Raw genomic sequence first — 22,697 nt, forward strand, 5'->3', positions numbered from 1 at the left:
ACTTATGTGAAAGTATACAAGTATTCTTTGTAATTCCAGCAAGCAGAAATAGCTTTGTTTAGGGGGTTGGGAGGGACTAAATTTATAGTGAGGCAGAATCTCAGTCTAAGGGAGAGCTTTTGGAAAAAAAAATAGATTATTGAAAAATTTGGATTTCCCCTCACTGGCTCTTTTCTGACGTTTTGCTTCTCACTTAACAACAGCTATAATTTCCTGAGCTCGCTCCTTGATTCTTCAAGGCAGCAAGACTTTGGGTTTTCTATTAAGGTTTAGTCCTGCATGGCACTGACTGGTTTTGCCCTCAGAATAAAAGCTGTCAAAATGGGACACTTGGTGCCATTTCTTCCAATTATCACATCCCCTCCAGTATCTTCCTGCTTTTGGTTGCTCTCCAGTATTTTCAGATAGCTGTTTTCTATGTTGTCCACAGTTTTGGGTTCACATGCTTGGTGTGAGGAACTGTTTGGCCATACGAAAACTGGACAACCCTAAGATTTCTCATTTGTTAGATCAGCTGGTTTTTCTTGCTCCCATCAGTTTAATAAAATTATAACTAAATGGTTGTAAATGAAAAATTAGAAGAAAATATCAAATATATATTAATTGTAATTCTTTTAAATAATGACTTTATCTCCTGCATTTTCAGCATGACAAGAGTTCTACAGAGGAAGAGATGGAAGTAGAAAAGATAAAACATAAACTCCAGGAGAAGGAGGAACAAATCAGCACTTTGCAAGCCCAGCTTACTCAGGCACAGGCAGAACAAGCTGCACAGGTAGGGATGGAATTTACTTCATAATCATTAGGTTAACGAATCACTAAAATCAATGGATTATTATGTGACAAATACATTTTTCTAGATGCACAATGGGCATTTATCTATGTATATATCAGTCTCCTTCCTTTCTTCTTGTCTGGTAATTTTATTAGAATATGCTTTGGTGTTTGTCATTTTTAGTTGTTATTTGTAGATACCCAGTATACTCTTTCAATACATCTTTGCACACATTTTAAGTTTGTTTTTTTGTTTGTTGTTTTATTTCACTTTAGGCATTCTGTTTTTTGTTTACTTTTGTGTTTTTTTTTGTTTTTTATCTTCTATAGTGCAATGAGTTTTTCTTTTATATTGGATTTTTCATGAGTTCAGTCAACTTCATTTCTGATTTTTCTAAATCTGATTTATGTTTTTCTCTCATCTCTGTATAATTTTTTTTTCTTTTCTTTTTCTTTTTGTTTTTTTTTTTTTGAGACAGGGTCTCACTCTGTTGCCCGGGCTGGAGCGCAGCAGCATGATCTCAGCTCTCTGCAACCTCTGCTTGCCAGGTTCAAGCAATTCTCCTGCCTCAGCCTCCCGAGTAGCTGGGATTACAGGCATGCACCACCATGCCTGGCTAATTTTTTGTATTTTTAATAGCAATGGAGTTCCACCATGTTAGCTAGGCTGGTCTGGAACTCCTGACCTCAAGTGATCCACCTGCCTGGGCCTCCCAAAGTGCTGGGATTACAGGTGTGAGCCACCATGCCTGGCCTGTATAGTTTTCTTAATTTTTAAAAACTTTTTGAAATAGATTGCAATGTGGATTTTTTTTTTTTTTTAGTGTGCCTCTGGTATGCTTTTATCACCTATAATCATATCATTCTGCTCCTTAGTTTTGTTTTTAATTTATAATAAAAGAAAATTTAATTTAAATAGAAGAATTTATTTCTTACATTTATGGAGGCTGAGAAGTCTAAAGTTGGGGGACTGCATCTGGTGAGGGTCTTCTTGCTGATAGGGCTCTCAGTGGTGTCGCAAGGCAGCACAAGGCATCACATAGTGAGGGGGCTGAGTGTGCTAATTGGCCAGCTCAGGTCTCTCTTCTTCTTATAAAGCTAACAGTTCCCTTTCTATGACAACCCATTAATTCATTAATCCATGAATGTGTTAATCCATTCCTGAGTTCAGAGACCTCCTGAACCAGTCCTTTCTTAAAGGCCTCTTGTCACATTGGGGATTCAGTTTCAACATGAGTTTTGGAGAGGACATTCACACCATAGCCTTCCACCCTTGGCCCTCTAAAACTCATATTCTTCCCATATGCAAATACGTTAATTCTATCCCCGCAGCCCCAAAGTCTTAGCTCATTCCTGCACCAATTCTTCTGTGAGCCTATGAAATAAAAACATATTACCTACCTCCAAGATACAATGGTAGGACAAGCATAGGATTCACATCATCATTCTAAAAGGGAGAACTAGGCAAGAAGAAAGAGAGTAACAGACCCCAAGCAAGTTTGAAAACCAAGAGAGCAGACATTGGGCCTTAAAATTCCAGAAAACCTTCTTTTACTCCATTTTCAGCATCCTCTGTACAGGTACAGGGGTTGGGTCCCTAAGACCTCAGGCAGTTCTGCCCCTATGGCTTTGCTGGGCTTCATCCAGCCAGCAGCTCTCCCAGGCTGACTTTGCATTGCACACTGGTAGCTCTATAGTTCTGGTATGGCAGTGGTAGTTCCACACCATGGTTCCACTAGGCATGGTTCCACTAGTCTCTAGTGGAGACTCTGTAGGGCAATTCCAACCCCTCATTTCCCCTTGGCATTGCTCTAGTGGGGCTGTCGCTGGTGGTTCTGCCCTGAGACAAGTCTCTGCCTGAGCCCCCTGACTTATCCTTTGACATGTGAGTGGAGATTACCAAGCCTCCACAGCTCTTGCTTTCTGTGAGCCTGCGGAATTAGCACCATGTGGATGTTACCAAGTTTTACAACTCATACCTTTTGAGCTGTGGCATGAGCCATACCTGGGGCTGCTTTGCACTGACCAGAACAGCTGACCTGCAAGGAGCAGTGTCCTGAAGTGGCACAGAGCAGTGGTATCTCAAGGCCTATTCACAGAAACCATTCTGTCCTCTTAGGGCCATGGGCCTGTGATGGCAGCTGTTGGGGCAGCCTTAAAGGTTTCTAAAATGCCTTCTGAAATGCCTTTAGGGCCTTTTCCCATTGTCTTGACTATTAGTTACTGGCTCCCTTTTAACCGTGTTAATTTCTTTAGCAAGTGGTGGCTGTGCATTCTTGGATTCCCATCCTGAAATCTTCCATTCTTTACCACATGACCAGGTTGCAAATTTTCCAATTTTTTTTTTTTTTGCTCTGTTTTCTTTTTCTGTGTTCACTGTAAGCAGATAGAAGTAACCACATAGCAGCTTGAGCAGTTTGCTGCTTAAAATTTTCTCCTGCCATGTACCCTAGTTCATCACTCTCAAGCTCAGCCTTCTACAAAGTTCTTGGCCATATGAAAACTGGACAAGTTCAGCCAAGTTCATTGCTAATTTACAACAAGGATGGGCTTTACTCTAGTTTCTGATACTTTGTTCCTCAGTTCTATCTGAAACCTCACCAGAATGGGCTTTACTATTTATATTTCTGTCAGCATTGTGGTCACAACAGCTTAACCAATCTCCAAGGAGTGCTAAACTTTCTGTAGTTGTCTTATCTTCAAACCCCTCATTGGAATCTAGGCTTTTTTTTTTTTTTTTAAGCTAGTTCCCCAGAATTCTTCCAGCCTCTGCCCATTACCCAGTTCCAAAACTGCTTCCACATTTTCAAATAATCATTATCAGCAATGACCCCACTTGTCAATACCAATTTTCCATTTTAGTCCGTTTTCTCTTGCTTGAGGCAGAATACCTGAAACTGGGTAATTTATAAGAAGTTATGGAGGCTGAGAAGACCAAGGGTGAGAGGCTGCATCTGGTGAGGGTCCTCTTGCTAGTGGGGGCTACTCTGTTTTTTTTAATAGTAACTTTATATAGGATATGACCTTCATCCTTTTCTGTTCCTTATTTTTGTGTGAAATTCATTTTCCTAAACCTCTATTTGGAAGGAGGCTTGATTCAAGAAAGCTTTTCTTAACAGACTTCCTTTTTCTGTTGTTTTTGTGTTGTGTTCAAAGATATGGAAGCTGGATTTCTGAGATTTCCTGGCTTTCTTCCTTCTGCCCTTCGCTTTGGTTTATATCAGCACTGTCCAATAGTAATAGGTTTATTTGTAATAATTAAAGACTGGAAACAACTCACATGCCCATCAGTAGGGAGGTATTTAAACTGTGGTATATCCACACACTGGAATACTACTTAGAAGTGAAAAGGAACCAACTATACAACAGTAGAAGACCTTCATTTTAAATTTTGAAATGTGTCTATATTTATTTTTGAACTTCAAAAATTCAGTTATAATGTTTATCTTGCAATTTATTAGTTATGATTAAATTGGTATCAACTGTTACTCAAGCTGTCTGCATGAAGTATACAAATAAACACATTACAATGTTATATAGGGGTCTAGATAAAAGTTACACTGAATCAACCCATTGATACCAACTACATATACATTTGTTACTTGTGCAACACCTCAACAGTAACTTACATGATGCAACAGATAAGATGAAATATAGTCATGCCAAAACAAAGTTGTACTTAATGGAAAAATAATTTATACTTCGGTTTTCAAATTCAAATTAAATAATGTTAAAAATTAAAAATATTTCTTTTCTATCAGACCCATTTCAAGCCCTCTATATCCACATGTGACTAGTTGATATTGAATTATACAGTATGTTTGTAGACCTCTTTCTTCTGTCTCTTTAATTCCTTTTCTGCATAATTTTTATGTCACTCCTGGCACTTTCTTCTTAGTACAGGTTCATGTCTCAGAAGGGAACCATGATGAGTCAGTTTTGAGAGTTCCGGGGGCCTAGATTGCTCTAACCCTTTTAGACCTTCTTACTGTGCACCCCTTGCATTTACCTAGTATTAAGGAATGGCAAAGCCCTGCCACTATTCTAAAATTGGCCAACTGTGCATTCCAACAAATAAATACATTGGCTGTTTAGTGGTGTCCCTTTTTCAGAGCCATCAGATTTCACTCTGTTGCTGCCTTCTTTTTCTTATATGATGTAAGACTAATACAATGTAGTTCTTGTGGGTTTTGGTGGTTTGTCCTTACTAGCCTATATTTTATGGTTTTTAGGACGGTCTGCCTAATTTTACCGTAAATGTTATATGTGGTTTTTTTGGTTTCACTATCTCGTACTATCTCTATGTGAGGATTCAGAGAAATTGAAAAATTGCCACTACTGCTTCTGTCTTCTTCTGACAAATAAAATTTTGATAATGCATGCAATTTCCCTTTGTGTTCAATGGAAACTAGATGGAAATGTGGTAGGCATTTAGGTCAAGCAAGAAAGGGAGGTCAAAGAATTAATAATGCTAATTCTTTTGCTTAAATAATTTTTTTTCCTTCTATGTCTTCAGTTTGATAAGAGTTCTACAGAGATGAAAGAATTTGTAATGATGAAGCAACAGCTCCAGGAGAAGGAAGAACTCATTAGCACTTTACAAGCCCAGCTCAGCCAGACACAGGCAGAGCAAGCTGCACAGGTAGGGGTGGAAGGGACCTCACAAAATCGGGATAAAGAGCAATGAGTCACTTTAAGAAATCTTAGTAGATAAAAGTATAGTAGCATGGGTGTTGCACTAGAAATTAGAAGGATATATAGTAGAAGAGATTAGGAGATGTGTGATAGGTAAGTGTGTCATTAGGGAACACCAGAAAACCTCACAATGTGTTATTTACTTTGATTAATTTTCTGTAGCCTAATTGATGACTGTTTCTTAGTTCTGCAGGTCCAGAAACTTAATTTTAATAGCAGACAGAGATTCAAGTCTTTTAGGAATGGGCTCATGCTGAGTTCAGAAGAGATCAATAAGTAAACCAAAAGAAAGAAAAATAATTAGGTTCATTCTTTCCCTAAAATAATATCTATCTTAATAGGAAGATAAATTATAGTTAGATTACTTAGTGAGCTTGTAATGAGAAAGTGGTGTAGGTCATGTGATTTTATGTTAAATGGCACCAGTATGTGACATTCTTCTTCCCATTTTTTTCGTCTATCGAGACGAGACCATTTGGATTGGCATCCTCAACTTTTTCTATTTTTCTAGGTTTCTTGGTTGGCCACCCATTCCCACATATTTATTTTTGAAATTGGGTCTCACTCTGTTGTCCAAGCTGGAGTACAAGTGGTACAATCATAGATCACTGCAGCCTCAATCTCCTGGGCTCAAGCCATCCTCTCACTCACCTCAGCCTCCCAAGTAGCTGGGGCTACAGGCATGTACCACCACATCTGGCTAAATTTTTTACATTTTTTGAAGAGACAAGTTCTCACTATGTTGCCCAGGCAGGCCTCGCACTCCTGAGTTCAAGTGATCCTCACACCTTGGCCTCCCAAAGTGCTGGGATTACAGGCACTGTAATTTTTGTGTGTGTGGGGGGGGAGGTGCAGTGGGGGAATGCTTATGAATCATGAAAGATTTTTTTCCCTGAAGTACTTTTGTACATTGCTAAACCTAATCTTATCCATTAGGTGTTTACTTTATTAATAATTTGTAGTATTAATGGTGCCTTCTCTCTGTGGTTGGCCTACTGGTGTGTATACCGTTAAAATTGTATATCCTGAAATTCTTGGTTTTACCTATTAGCTTTTATTGTGTCCTTTTTAAATTTTTTATTTATTTTTATTGTGTCCTTTTTATGTATATGCAGTATATACAGTGCAGGATGAAGAAATACAAAATAGGTTTTTACCTATATGTTGCTAAAATATGGAAAGCCAGGATATATAAACGTATTAAGAGATTCATCATAATTTAAGGCTTTCTGAATAAGTGCCAAAGCAAGCAGCAGTACAAACAAAATATTTTGAGAGGCGAAAGAGGTCACTGTGAGTATGACAGTTAAGGAAAATTACATGAAAAAGTTGGGATTTAGGCAAAACCGTGATAGATAGATAATATTCTAGACAAGCTGGGGAAGATAATTTCAGTGATGGGGAATGGTGTGAGCAAAACTGCAGAGAAGAAAAAGAATATAGAACATTTATGGGAAAGGAGTTAGAAATGTTTGGCTAATGAAAGACTCCAGTGCCTACACACTTGAAACACAAGAGTCCAAATTCCTAGTGAGTTCGGAATCCAGATAATAAAAAATTATGAGGATTTTCTTTTCTCCTCCCAAAAAGAGAGCCAAAGTTGATTCAAGGTGTCACAAACTGCGATAGCAGCAGTAAAGGACCAATGCAAAATGGGCAAGCTAACAGCTAAGCAGCATGCTCCACTGTAGATCTTAAGGAGATGAATAAGCAGATGGACACACGCACAACCTAAAAAGAAGATGAAGCACTGATACTGAGCAGCTTACGATCAGTCTATTTATTTCCATTTCATTCTGTTCAGAGCCAGTTAAAAATGAGCATGATCTAGAAGGCTGCAGGTAGTGACAGCTGAAAACAGCTGTCTGGGGAGGTGGTGTGGATTTAGAAGCACACCAGGTTCTTTATTAGAAGCAATTCTTTGAAAATAAGACTAGAAAGATAGATTAGTATTTCCAGTTGCAGAGAATCTTGAATAAATGATATGTTAGTTTGAATTTTCACTTATAGGGCATGAGAATTTTATTGAAAGCTTTTCAGCCATGAGCAAGAAGTGTCCATGGTTTAATAGAAATCTAACTTAACTTCACCTTATGTGTTTAATATCTTAATCTTTCTAGAACTTTAAAAAATACACTTCTTGTATATTTAAAACATTTCTAGTAACCATGAGTGTATAATTTTTGATCAAAATTTATGTTAGGCTAACCTCTGAATTTGAAAATAGGCTTTCTCTCACATTTCGTAGTTACTGTCTGGCCTATCTCTCTTCCAATGTCCTCATCCTTGACAATCAAAATTTCACTTTAAAAAGCTATTATCAAGTCTCAGTGTCTGTCTTGGAAAGTAGTCTGTGAGTTTTATTTGTGCAATATTCGGGGAGTGTAACTTGCATAGTTTCTCTGGTATGTGTCTTCAGTTGAGTTCCATGCAGCAGGTGGTCCGAGAGAAAGATGCCCGCTTTGAAACACAAGTTCGTCTTCATGAAGATGAGCTTCTTCAGTTAGTAACCCAGGCAGATGTGGAAACAGAGATGCAACAGGTGTGTTGCTAAAACTCAGTAGAATGACTGTCATTTTGGTTAATATTTAATCCATCACAGCCACTTTCCTACCCTTACCCACTGCTCTTCACTTGGTGTTAGTGTTTTCCTTATTGGCCTCTTTGGTGTCCTTGTCTTCTGTTGCATAAAAATTATTTATTTTTTGTTATCCTTTTCTTGCCTTTTACCCCTCTAATCAAGTTGTTGGTGCTCAAAAGCTGAGTTTAGTTGGTGAATTTATGTGATAGTCAAAAATTGGTTTCTCTTCAGTTTTCTGATTATAGCTACCTTTGTGCATTACACACCTAACCCAAAGCTTCAAATCAATGAAGTCAGTTTTAAATATTCAAAAAATTAGAGATGAAAAAGAATGATTTTGAAGCCACGAAGTCTTTTATTAGATCAGTAATTCTTTTTAAAAATAATTTGAGTAGATTTTGAAAATTGGCTTCATTGTATTTGAGTTCACCATCTACTAACTCAAAGTATTTGATTTCACTTAGTGTGTAGTGCAGTGTGGTACTGAAAGGCACTTCAGTGATACTTTATGTTTGATCTGTTTAATTAGAGTGAAAAGTAATTAGAGTTAATTAGAGCAAAAACTTCTAAGTTCTAAGCACTCTTTCAGAATGCACCACTAAATAAAGTGTTAGAATACAACATATTATTAAGTAGAATACTAATTGTATATGCTTATCGTTGATTTATTTATTCAACAAGTGTTTTTCAAGTGCCTGCTCAGTGCATGAAACTAGGAGGAGAGAAATGGTTCTTGCCTGCAGAGAATGTTCTCTTGGGTGGGTGAGATGTACATGTTACCTATGCTATCTAGGTACAGGTTATAAACTGTTATGATTTTGAAGGCAGATATGTGTCATTGTTTTTTTCTAATTTTTAAAGAGGCTCCCTAATTCAGGGACTTGCTTGTATCTGGGTCTGGTTGTTGATGGTGTTCTGGAGAAGACATTTTGGAGAGTCTTTGTTGCTACTGGATGGGGAGCATGGCATGCTGGTCTCCCACTCTTTAGACTGTCATTTTCAACACCCCAAAATTTTAGTACACAAATCTACATGACATTTTGAAAGAGAAGCAAATACAAGCACTCATTTGTTAGCACATTATGTCTAAAATGTTTTCTTCTCAGAAATTGAGGGTGCTGCAAAGGAAGCTTGAGGAACACGAAGAATCCTTGGTGGGCCGTGCTCAGGTCGTTGACTTGCTGCAACAGGAGCTGACTGCTGCTGAGCAGAGAAACCAGGTACTGCCTTCTAATCTTTACTTCCTGCCTTGGGGGGTATTCATTTCCACTTTAGTTTGCCAGGCAGTAGATAAAAAAGCCTATTTAAAGTCTTCAGAGAATTGATGCCATTTATTCATTCTTTCAACGAATACCTTGTACTTAAGTGGTGGGGATGCAGTACAATTAGGAGCAAAAATAAATACAGTTCTTTCCCTCATGGAGCATACATTGCCCTTCTTTATTGTTGCTCTTTCCCTTTGCCATTTTAGGTCTAGGGTCCTAGTTTCTCTGGAATGTCATACAGATTGAGTATGCCTAATCTGAAAATCCAAAATGCTCCAAAATCTGAAACTTTCTGAGCACCAACATGACACCATAAGTGGAAAATGCCACAACTGACCTTGTGGAACAGGGTAACAGGTCAAAGGCAAATATGCACAAAATCATTTAAAATACTGTATAAAATTGTCTTTAGGTTATGTGTATACAATGTATATGAAACAAATGAATTTCATGTTTAGACTTGGGTCGCATCCCCAAGATAGCCAAGATATTCCAAAAATCTGAAAAAAATGGAAAACTGAAATACTTCTGGTCCCAAGCATTTAGAATAAAGGATACTTGGCCTATATTATCCTTTAGTGAGTTTCTTTTTCATCAGTTACTCTTCTCTGTCTTGAATGATTTTTGTGCTTTATGTACAGTCCCATCTTTTCTTGTTTTTGTCAATTGACCTTCTGTTGGATTGAAATGATCTCATTCTGCAATATTCCCTTGAGGTAATCAGTAATGCTGATCTGACTATAATCCATCCTGCCATTTTCTTTCTCATATTGTCCTGATCTTCATTCTCATTGAACTCCATTGAATTCCACTTTGCTCCTCCAGTATGTTAATTCTTCCTTACCCTTGCTCCTTTCCGTGTCCTGTATGGACCCATGCTTGACAGTTTGAACTACCTTTTTTCTAGCCCTTGGATTCCTTGTGTCCCTATCCTGTCACATTCAAGTAGTCTCATCATAATGCAGAATTGGTGCTACAGTCCACATTCTCTGTTTGTTTTTCTGGGTGTCTGTGTGCTGCTGGAGAAAGTCAGCCAGTTCCTCTCCTCTTAATTTTCAACTCTCCTTCTTGAGAAGGGCTTTCTCTCTAGCATAGAAACATATTTCCATTTTTTTCTGTCCTACAAGAAGCAGCACTTTACAATGCTTGTTGAAATGAAATAATATATTTATGGCTCATGAGACTTTGTCTTTTTTCTTAGATTCTCTCTCAGCAGTTACAGCAGATAGAAGCTGAGCATAATACTTTAAGGAACACTGTGGAAACAGAAAGAGAGGAGTCCAAGATTCTACTGGAAAAGATGGAACTTGAAGTGGCAGAGAGAAAATTATCCTTCCATAATCTGCAAGAAGAAATGCGTCATCTTTTAGAACAGTTAGAGCAAGCAGGCCAAGCCCAGGCTGAACTACAGTCTCGGTATAGTGCTTTGGAGCAGAAGCACAAAGCAGAAATGGAAGAGAAGACCTCTCATATTTTGAGTCTTCAAAAGACTGGACAAGAGCTGCAGTCTGCCTGTGATGCTCTAAAGGATCAAAATTCAAAGCTTCTCCAAGATAAGGATGAACAGGCAGTTCAGTCAGCCCAGACCATTGAGCAGCTGGAAGGTCAGTAGCTGATTGCTTTTGAAGTCTGTGTCTCTACCACCTGAGTGGCTTGTATTTCATATTTGCAGGGATCCGTTAATGAAATCTTTGCTCAAACCGATTGAACCAATAGAAGGACTGAGAAAAACAGCTCTTCTGAACTTCTTGATGCATTTTTCCTGCCTCTGACTGGCTATAATCTGTCTTAATATTATAATTATCATTATAATACTAAAAATGTGATAGCAAGACTCCGTCTCAAAAAAAAAAAAGAAAAAGAAAATTTGTATTGAATAACAACGTTAGCCAGACAGTTTTTTGTTTGTTTGTTTTGAGACAGAGTTTTGCTCTTGTTGCCCAGGATGCAGTGCAATGGCGTGATCTCGGCTCACTGCAACCTCCGCCTCCCGGGTTCAAGTGATTCTCCTGCCTCAGCCTCCCGAGTAGCTGGGATTGCAGGCATGCACCACCATGCATTGTATTTTGTATTTTTACTAGAGACAGGGCCTCTCGGCATTGGTCAGGCTGGTCTCGAACTCCTGACCTCAGATCATCTGCCCGCCTCGGTTTCCCACAGTGCTGGGATTACAGGCGTGAGCCACCGCGCCCTAGCCAGACAGTTTTGAAGGGCATCACACAGGACCAGGGTGTTACATGAGCAAGCTGTTCTCTTAAGTATGTTAATGTTTAAAACCATGTGGTGGAGTCTTGGTGGAATCCATAACACCTGTTGAGAGTGAAGAAAACAAAAACCCTAAAGCCATTTTCAAGGGGGAAATGGAAAATGAACTTTAAAAAATGCCTAGGGCCGGGCACAGTGGCTCACGCCTGAATTCCAGCACTTTGGGGAGGCCAAGGTGGGGGGATTACCTGAGGTCAGGAGTTCGAGACCAGCCTGGCCAACATGGTGAAACCCCATCTCTACTAAAAATACAAAAATAATTAGCCGGGCATGGTGACACACGCCTGTAATGCCAGCTACCTGGAAGGCTGAGGCAAGAGAATCACTTGAACCCGTGAGTCAGAGGTTACGGTGAGCCGAGATTGCATCGCTGCACTCCAGCCTGGGCAACAGAGGGAGACTCCGTCTCAAAAAAAAAAAAAAAAAGAAAGCCTAGGCCTGTTTTATTTTACTTTTGAAGGAAGTGACTTACTGAGGTGTCCTTTGGTCCTTGAGAACATTTAAACAGTTAATAATGTTGTCATTGGCATCCTAATTTTAACTAAGGTAACTAAACTAGTGAACAGCATACAGTGTATCCTTAGAAGATAATAATAACTACATTTCAGACTTGAAGCAAATATTACATTTATTTGTTTTCTTTTCCTTAGATCAACTCCAGCAAAAATCCAAAGAAATTAGCCAATTTCTAAATAGACTGCCCTTGCAACAACATGAAACAGCATCTCAGACTTGTTTCCCAGATGTTTATAATGAGGGCACACAGGTAATTAAATGTGAACTTCTTATGAATATTAACTGTTTGTCTTTGCTGTATCTGTACTTCAGTGCTCTAATGAGGATTTATTCCAGAGAGCTATATAAACCTTATGTTTTTTCTGCCTGAAAAAAATACTTTTTTGAGGACAATTCTATTTGAAAGGAATCATGAAAGGCATTAATGCAGTGTTTCAACAATAAAGAATAAGAAACTAATAGATAACAAATACCATGGTCTCAGAAGCCTTTCTGATTTTAAGGTCTTAACAATTTGTATTGGAGATGAATCATTACTTTTGCTTTTATAGTTGATTTTCCCAGTTCAGAAGTCTTTTTTTTTTTTTTTTTTGGTTAAACTAAGATTTGATCAGGTTTAGTGAACACAAGTCAGTCTAATCAAACTTAAAAGTCTACTATGGAAATCATGTTGTTCCCATTAATTAATTAACAGTAAAAAAAATAATGGCCAGGTAGCTTCTGATTGGCCAGTATATTCTCTCTTCCTTCTACAAAAATCTCTGTAGAGAGCTAGATTATAACCATCGAAGGCTGATGCAGGCTGATTGAGCCTGAATATCAAAATGAAGGTGGTTAGTTTGATGTTCTTAATTGACTAATGTCAAGTTGAGAAAACTAGATTCAGTCATCTCCACTGTAAGATTATACCCTTCCAAACTCACAGACATATTGGTCAGCACAGTCCTGTCGTTCCCGGGCTGTACTGTCCACTGATAAAAATTTTTGCCTCTTGGTTTCTAGCATCTAGGGTTTCCAGTCTCTTCTGTTCTCCCATTCTTGACTTTTTCCTCCAATGTTTTGTGAAGATATTTTCCAACCATTCAAATAAGTTGAAAGAGTTTTGTAGTGAACGTCTGTATACCCCTCTGAATTCTATCATGAACATTCTACCATGTTTGCTTTATCAAATATCTATTTATTCATCCCTCTGCCCATCCATCAATTCATCTTAAATTTGTAATACATTTCACTGTAAGTTGTGGACATCAGTACATTTCCCTCTAAGTATGTCAGCATTCATATCATTGACTATATTTCAATATTTATTTGTAATTATTCTTTTTCTTTTGAGGTAAGATTTATAAACCTTTAAATGCACAGATCTTAAGTATGCAATTCCTTGAGTTTTGTCAAATGCATACACCTGTGTTGCCCAAACCCCTATTCAAGGTATATCACGTTACCATCACCTCACAAAGTATCCCTGTACCCGTTTATAGTCATCCTCACCCTTCCCCTCCAAAGACAACTACTGATTTTTCACCATAGATTAATTTTGCCTGTTTTACAACATCATATACATTTAACCATACAATAGGTCCTCTTACGTGTAAAGCTTTTACTCAGCATATTTGGAGATTCAACCATATTGTGCATGTATTATAATTTATTCTTTAATATTGCTGAGAAACATTTTATGAACATGCTGAATTTTCCTTTTACATGATTGTACTGCATTTTCCTATTGATGGACACCTGGGCTTTTTCATGCTTTGGCTATTATGAATTAAACTGCTATGAACATTCTCATACAAGTAGTTATGTGGACATATGTTTTCATTTATCTTCAGTAAATACTAGTTGAGGAATTGCTTTGCTGGGCCATAGTGTACCTACGTATTTAGCTTTATTAGGAATTGCCAGATCTTTTCCCAAAGTGGTTGTACTATTTTTTTTTTTTCCAAGATGGAGTCTTGCTCTGTCTCCCAGGCTGGAGTGCAGTGGTGCCATCTTGGCTCACTGCAACCTCCGCCTCCCGGGTTCAAGCAATTATCCTGCCTCAGCCTCCCAAGTAGCTGGGATTACAGGCGCCCGCCACCACGCCCGGCTGATTTTTGTATTTTCAGTAGAGATGGGGTTTCACCATGTTGGCCAGGCTGGTCTCAAGCTCCTGACCTCGTGATCTGCCCGCCTTGGCCTCCCAAAGTGCTGGGATTACAAGCATGAGCCAGCACACCCGGCTGTGGTTGTACTATTTTATACTCCCACCTAAAATTTATGAGAGTTCCATTTGTTCCACATGTTCTCCAAGATTTGGTGGTGTCAGTTTTAAAACATTTCGGTCATTCTAATGGGTATATAGTGGTATTTCATTGTGGTTCAAATTTGCATTTCCCTGATGACAAATTACGTTGAACCTTTTTTCTTGAGATTCTTAGCCATATGTATACCTTCTATTGGTGAAGTGTCTGTTTACATCATTTCCCCATTCTTAAAATTGAGTTCTTTGTCTTTTTATTATCAAGTAGGAATTCTTTATATATTCTGAATGTCAATCTATTATCATATATTTGGTGAATATTTTCTCCCATGCTGTGGCTTTTGCCTGTTCATTTTCATCATGACATCTTTTCATTGGCACATACTTCTAAATTTTGATGAACTTAATTATTTATCATTTTTTATTGTTTTTTTTCCTGTGTCCTGTGAAACCTTTGCTTAGCTCCAGTTCATGAAGATATTCTCTTATGCTTTCTTCCACAAGCTTTATGGTTTTAGTTTTCATGTGAAGTCTCTGAATCTCAAATGAATTTTTGTATGTATTGTAAGGTAAAGGTCAAGTTGTTTTTTTTTTTCCCATATGGATATTTCATTGTTTCAGCACCATTTCTTAAGGAGACTTTACTTTCCTCATTGGATTCTTTTGCTGCCTTCATTGAAAATCAAAGACTAATACATCTACTTCTGAATTTTGTGTTCTGTTATATTGATCTATTTGTCAGTCCCTATGCCAGTATCACAGTCTTCATTATTGTAGTTTGTTGTTAGTCTTGAAGTCAAATATTAATAGTATAAGTCCTCCAACTTTGTTCTTCTTTTCAAGATTGCTTTGATTATTCCAGGTCCTTTCCACATAAGTTATACAATCAGCTTCTCAAATTCTTCTTTTTAAAAAAAGACAGATGAGATTTTGAATGGGTATTGTGTGGAATCTATTGATCAATTTAAGGAGAATTGACATCTTTACTAAACTTTTAAATCTACGAATATAGTGTGTACTTACATTTATTCAGATCTTTAATTTCTTTCAGCAGTGTTTTTTAGTTTTCATTGGAGAAACTGTGCACATTATAACATTTATTCTGAAGTAGTTAATATTTTTGATATTATTATAGATGGAATTATTTTTATTTCATTTTCCAATGTATGCTAATATGTAAGTATACAACTTAATTTTATTAAGCTTATATTCTGTGACCTTGATAAACAAATTAATTTTATTGGTTTTAGTCTCTTTTTGTAGATTCTCTAGGATTTTCTATGTAAGCAATCATGTCATCTGAAAATAAAGACAAATTTCATTTCTTTCTAATTTTTATGCCTCCAGTACACTGTTTAATAGAAGTGGTGAGACTTGACCTTCTTGGATTGTTTCTAATCTAAGCAGAAAGTGTTCCATAATTTGCCATTGGCTGTGATACTAGTTTTAGGTTTTTAAGGAATTTCCTCTATCAGATCATCCTCAATCTTGTAGAGGAAATTTTCTTAGTTTTTTTGCTATTTCTTAATTTTTTCTTAATTTTTTTAAAATAAACTTTCTTTCTTTCTTTTTTTTTTTTATATTTCTAGGCTATGTGGTTCTTCTATGAGTAATAACAAATATCAAGTTGTAGCAAACCTCCTAAAATTTTTTCTATTTATTTATTTATTTTTTTGAGATGGAGTTTCACTGTTGCCCAGGCTGGAGTGCAGTGGTGTGATCTCAGCTCACTGCGACCTCCATCTCCCAGGTTCAAGCAATTCTCCTGCCTCAGCCTCTCAAGTAGTTGGGACTACAGGTGCCCACCACCACACCCGGCTAATTTTTGTTATTTTTAGTAGAGACGGGGTTTTGCCGTGTTGGCCAGGCTGGTCTGAAACTCCTAACCATACCTCTTAACCATTGGTGATCTACCTGCCTTGGCCTCCCATTACAGGCGTGAGCCACTGCGCCTGACCAGTTTTGTTTTTGTTTTTGTTTTTTTAAAATTTTATTTCTTTCTTTCTTTTGAGACAGAATCACTCCATCACCCAGGCTGGAGTGTAGTGGTGCGATGACAGCTCACTGCAGCGTCAACCTCCTGGGCTTAAATGATCCTCCCACCTCAGCCTCCTAAGTAGCTGGGACTACAGGCACATGCCACCATGCCCAGCTATTTGTGTGTGTGTGTTTGTTTATTTATTGGTGGAAATGGAATTTCGTCATGTTGCCGAGGCTGGTCTAGAACTTCTGGACTCAAGCAGTCCTCCTCCCTTGGCCTCCCAAAATGCTAGAATTATAGGCATAAGCCACCACACCCAACCCCAATATATTTGTTGAAAAAAATCTGCATATAAGTGAACTCATGTAGTTCAAACACATGTTCAAGAGTCAACTGTATTATCCTTTTTCTATATTACTGAATTTGATTTGCTAATATTTTGTGAAGGATTTTTGTATTCATATTTATGGAGGATATTAGTCTATGGTTTTCTTGTATTATAATATCTTTATCAGGTTTTGGTATTAAGGGTATGGCAGCCTCATATGTTCCCTTTTCTATTTTCTGTGAGTGTTTCCTTTCTTTCTATTTTATGAGAGTTTGTATGTGATTGGTATTATTTCAGTTTTTGAAAATAATTTTTTAAATACTTTTTTAAAAAAGAATTTACCGCTAGGTGCAGTGGCTTGCGCCTGTAATCCCAGCACTTTGGGAGGCCAAGGTGGGCGGATCACCTGAGGTCAGGAGTTCAAGACCAGCCTGGCCAACATGGTGAAACCCCATCTCTACTAAAAATACAAAAAAGGTTAGCTGGGCATGGTGGCAGATGCCTGTAATCCCATCTCCTCGGGAAGCTGAGGCAGGAGAATCGCTTGAGCCCGGGAGGCGGAGGTTGTAGTGAGCCGAGATCGCGCCATTGCACTCCAACCTGGGTGACAAGAGCAAAACTCCGTCTCAAAAAAAAAAAAAAAAAAGGAATTTACCAATGAAACCATCTGAGTCTGGAGTTTTCGGAAGGTTTCTGATAATGAATTGAATTTCCTTTACAGATATAAGGCTAATAATAAGTTATTGTTTTTTTTTTCACTCTGTGCCAGTTTTGGTTTGTTTGGGCTTTTTTTTTTTTTTTTTTTCCTGGGGTTTTGTCCATTTCATTGAAGATGTTCTGTTTTTGTCATAATGTTGGTTACAGTATTTACTTTTTATCCTTTTAATGCCTGTAAGCTCTGATCCCTGCTGTTGTTAATTTGTGCTTCATTTTCTTTATCAGTCTACCTAGAATTTATTCAACTTTTTTCCCCAATCTTTTCAAAGAGCCACTTTTGGCCTTGTTAATTTTCTCTGTTGCTGATTATTTTCATTTTCATTGATTTCTACTCTTTAGTGTTTCTTTCTACTTGGATTTACTTTGCTCTTCTTTTTATAGCTTCTTAAGGTGAAACTTTTTATCAAAGATTTCAGGTCTTCTTTTCTCATATGAACATTTAAAGTTAACACAGTTCCCTCTAAGCACAGCTTGTTATGTTGTGGTTTTTTTAATCATTTCAGTTTTTGAAGATTTTTCTGAGTTTCTCTGTGGTTTTTTCATTGACCATGGATTGTTTAGAAGTGTGTTCTAAATAAACATGTTCTTGTAGAATATCCAGCTATTTGGTTTTATTTCTATATATCTTACTGATTTCTAATATAATTTCATTATGATCAGAGAATATGTTTTATATGACTTCAATCCTTTGAAATTTATTGAGACCTATTTTATGATGCAGCATATGGTGTCTTGGTGAACATACTTTGTATACTTGTAAATAGTGTGTATTCTGTAGTAATTGGATTTAATGTTCTACAAATAGCACTTAGATCATAGTATTGTTCAGGTTATATTTGTCTTTGATTTTTGTCTGGTTATTGAAACATTTGCTGAGAGGGGGTTGAAATCTCCAACTACGACTGTGGAATTGTCTGTTTCTCCTTTTAATGTAGTCATTTTTTGCCTCTTGGTAATTGGAATCTCTGTTATTAGTACATACACATTTATCTTTCAGATAAAATGTTCCTTTTTTCACTTACAAAATGTTACTCTATCTCTAGTAATACTTCTTTATTTGCATTTCTCTGTATCTGGCATTAATAAAAGTATTCAGTGTTATGTTTATTGCTTGAATGGTATATTCTTTTCTGTCCTTTTACTTTTAACTTATGTCTTTCTTTAAAGTGAATGTCTTGAAGGCAACATATAGTTGGGTTATACTTTTTAATTTCTTCTCTTCTTTGTAATTGGAGTGCTTAGTCCTTTTAATGTAATTATTGATGTGATTGGATTTAGGTCTACCATTTTGCTTTCTGTTTTTTTCCCTCTGTTTTCCCTTCTTTTTTCCTGCCTTCTATTTGATAATTAGAAGTTTCTTGAATTTAATTTTCATTTATTGATTGACAACTTTTTCTTTTAAACAGCTCTATTAAAGTTATACTTAACATACAGTAATGTGTACACATTTAAAGTATACAGTTTAAAGAGGGTTTTGTTTGTTTGTTCATTTGTTTTTTGAAACAGGGTCTTGTACTCTCACCCAGGCTGGAGTGCAGTCACGTGATCAGAGCTCACTACAGCCTTAACTTCCTGGGCTCAAGCAATCCTCTCACCTCAGCCTTCTGAATAGCTGGGACTATAGGCATGTGCCACCATGTCTGGCCAATTTTTTTTTTTTTTTTTTTTTTTTTTTTTTGTAGAGACAAGGTCTCACTGTGTTGCCCAGGCTGGCCTCAAACTAACTCCTGGGCTCAAGTGATCCTCCTGCTTTTGTCTCCCAAAGTGTTGGGATTACAGGTGTTTAAGCCACAGCACCCAGCACAATTGGATAACATGTAAAACCATCACTACTATCAAGAAAATGAACATATTCATCATCTCTAGAAGTTTTCTCATGTCCTCTTTTAATCTTTTCCCTCACATCTTTCCCTACTAGACAAACACTGATCTGCTTTCTGTCATTACAGATTTTTTTAAAATTTTATATAAGTTGTATATATACTTTTTTGTTGGCTTATTGTACTCAGCATACTTGAGATTCATCCTAATGTCTGTTTAGTAATAATTCATTCCACTGTATTGTTGAGTATGTTGTAAACAGCACAATTTGTGTACCATTGACTCATTGATGGATAATTTGGGTTGTGGACAGTTTTTGGCTAATACATATAAAGCATTTACGTTTATGTTTTAAGGAGATTAAAATAAGAAAATAAATCTTAACTACCATTGCAGTTACCATTTCTGGTACTTTTCATTCTTTGGTGGTAGATCAGAGATTGCCAATCCTTTTATGTATAGTAAATATTTTAAGCTTTGTGGGTCAGATAGTCTTTGTTGCACGTACTCAACTCTGCCATTGTACAGCAAGAATAGACATAGAGCGAAGGGAAACAAATGGTTGTGGTTATGTTCCAATAAGACTTTATTTATGCGGACCTCCAAAGTTTGCCAAACCCTGGCTCCATATTTCCATCTGGTGTCATTTTTCTTCTCTCTGACGGACTTTTTTTTTATAATGGAGACAGGTTCTCACTTTGTCGCCCAGGCCGGAGTGCAGTGGCATGATCATGGCTTACTGCAGCCTCATCCTCCTGGGCTCAAGTGATTCTTCCACATTGGCCTCCAGAGTAACTGCGACTACAGGCATGCACCATGATACCCAGATAACTTTTTTTTTTTTTTTTTACTTTTAGTAGAGATGAGGTCTTGCTAAGTTACCTAGGATGGCTGGTTTTAACCTCCTGAGCTCAAATGATCCTGCCTTGGCCTCCCAAAGTGCTGGGATTACAGGTATGAGCTACTGGACCTGGCTCTGAAGGACTTCTTTTAATTTTTGTGTATGCGTGCACATGGATGTATGTGCAAGTCTGCTGGTCATGGTTTTTTTTGTTTGTTTGTTTGTTTGTTTTTGAGACGGAGTCTTGCTTTGTTACCAGGCTGGAGTGCAGTGGCGCAATCTCGGCTCACTGCAGCCTCCGCCTCCCGGGTTCAAGTGATTCTCCTGCCTCAGCCTCCCGAGTAGCTTGGATTACAGGCACCAGCCACCATGCTTGGCTAATTTTGTATTTTTAGTAGAGATGGGGTTTTGCCATGTTGGCCAGGCTAGTCTCGAACTCTGGTCTCAAGCAATCCACCCCCCTCAGCCTCCCAAAGTGCTGGGATTACAGGTATGAACCACTGCATCTGGCCCTTGCATTTTGTTTTTGATAAGAAATCTGTCATGCTTCTCTCTTTCTGTTTTTTCCTGCCTGCTTTTAGGATTTTACCACTGTTTTTGAGCACTTGAATTATGATGTGCCTTGACATAGCATGTTTCTTGTGATTGGGGTTCATTGAGCTTTTTCAATCTCTGTGTTTATAGTTTTGGAAGATTTTCTGCCATGAATTAGTCAAATTAGTCAAAACCTGCAATCTCTGCCTCCGGGGTTCAAGTGATTCTCCTTTGTTTCTATCTTTGTTTTGTTAACATATTTTGGAGCTTTTTTATGGGATTCAGTTAAATTCTTTGAAAAAAACTTGGTCCTTTCAGATCTTGCTGCTTTGATTTGTTAGGAGGGTTCGAATCAGTGCTCAGTCATTCCTTACTCCTGAGGCAAGACCTTGCTGAGTATCCTACTCAATGCCCTGAGAAGTGTTTTTTCACAGTTGGCTATATAACTGACACTCTTCCAGGTTTTGTGTGAGCACCAGGTGCTATTCTTTAATCTCTTCAGATAGGTAGGGGTAGTTCAGGTAGCCTTGGATGCTTTCCTCACATTCATGTGCTGCTCTGTACTTCACTGAACACTTGTTCAGTCCCTTTGCAGATCTGCAGAGTTTTCTCCGCATGTGACTTTTTCCCATCTGGTATTCTGTTCTGTGAACTGCAGCTATCTTGCTCTTTCTGGACTGTCAGCTCTGTCTCATGAACTTAGGGAGTCTACCAGGCTCAGCCTATGTTCCCCCTTCTTGGATCATAAGCTGAAAACTCTCTTAAGTCATGAAGCTTGGTCAGCTTTAGGGATCACTTTATTTGTTTTCTGCCTCTTTCAGAGATAATTATCCTTTGTTGCTTGATATGCAGTATTCTGAAAATGATTATTTTATTATTTTGTCTGGTTTTGGTTATTGCTATTTCAGGTAGGAGGTTAAATCCATTCCATGTTACTCAGTCTTTAGCAGAAGCAAAACTCCTCTATTGGGTATTGAGCTATATCTTTTTACGAAAGTTTTTTAAGTGGTTGCTCTAGGAAGTACAACATATATCCTTTTCAGTCTTCTTAGAGTTAATACTGTACTACTTCACTTAAAAGGTAGAATCTTTATAATCATATACCCTTACCCTATTCCTTATGCCACAGTTGTTGTATGTATTATATTAACAAAAGTGATAAGCCTTAGCACACAATTTTAATATTTGTGCTTAAAACGGTTATATAGATTTGAAAGACATTAAGGGGAAAATATTGACCTTAACATTTATCCACATATTTACCATTTGTAATGCCCTTTCCTCTCTGATGATCAGATATCTATTTGATACCATTTTCTTCAGCCTCTACAACAACCCATAATATTATAGTATAGGTCTGTCTGTGAAAAATTTTTCTTAGTTTTTTCCTTGTCTAAAAATGTCTTTATTTTACTTTTACTCTTGAATGATATTTGTTACTGGATATTATAATTCTGGATTGACAATTTTTCTTTCAGAACTTTTTTTTTTTTTTGAGACAGAGTTTCGTTTTTGTCACCCAGGCTGGAGTGCAATGGCACGATCTCGGCTTACCGCTACCTGTGCCTCCTGGGTTCAAGCGATTCTCCTGCCTCAGTCTCCCGAGTAGCTGAGATTACAGGCATGAGTAACCACGCCTGGCTAATTTTGTACTTTAGCAGAGACAGAGTTTCTCCATGTTGGTCAAGCTGGTCTTGAACTCTCGACCTCAGGTGATCCACCCGCCTCGGCCTCCCAAAGTGCTGGGATTATAGGTGTGAGCCACTGCATCCAGCCTTATAGGCGTGAGCTACCACATCCAGCCTTTCTTTCAGTACTTTAAAGAAGGTGTTTCCCTCTTCTGGCCTATATTTTTTCCCTAAAAATTGGTCAGTATTCATTCAAATTGTTGTTCCTCTGTATGTAAAGTATCATTTGCCTATGGAGATTTTAGACTTTCCTTTTATCCTTGTCTGTGATGTACTTAGTTATAGTTTTCTTTGTCATTCTCTTGCTTGCTTTTGTTGAGTTTCTTACATATATAACCTTACATTTGAGAAATTTTTGACCATTTCTTTTTTTGTTTGTTTGTTTAGCTAGTTTTTATTTATTTTTATTTTTTTTTATTTTTTATTATTATTATACTTTAAGTTCTAGG

At 37.5% G+C, this 22,697-nt stretch overlaps 1 protein-coding gene across 27 annotated transcripts in view; it reads left to right on the forward strand.

Annotated features, from left to right (window-relative positions):
- The window catches only part of GOLGB1 (golgin B1), an 88,266-nt gene that overhangs the window by 21,091 nt on the left and 44,478 nt on the right, over positions 1–22,697 (forward strand). For 7 of the 27 annotated variants that reach the window (XM_077993827.1, XM_015129979.3, XM_077993828.1 and 4 more), the window contains 6 exons: positions 647–775; positions 5,291–5,416; positions 7,889–8,011; positions 9,157–9,270; positions 10,517–10,919; positions 12,231–12,346. In XM_077993827.1, coding sequence (XP_077849953.1) covers positions 647–775; positions 5,291–5,416; positions 7,889–8,011; positions 9,157–9,270; positions 10,517–10,919; positions 12,231–12,346 — 1,011 coding nt within the window. The remainder of the gene's footprint in view (positions 1–646; positions 776–5,290; positions 5,417–7,888; positions 8,012–9,156; positions 9,271–10,516; positions 10,920–12,230; positions 12,347–22,697) is intronic. The other 20 variants (XM_077993833.1, XM_077993822.1, XM_077993832.1 and 17 more) reach the window with 3 other exon arrangements.

The sequence above is a fragment of the Macaca mulatta genome, chromosome 2 (assembly GCF_049350105.2).
Source record: "Macaca mulatta isolate MMU2019108-1 chromosome 2, T2T-MMU8v2.0, whole genome shotgun sequence".
Lineage (NCBI taxonomy): Eukaryota > Metazoa > Chordata > Mammalia > Primates > Cercopithecidae > Macaca > Macaca mulatta.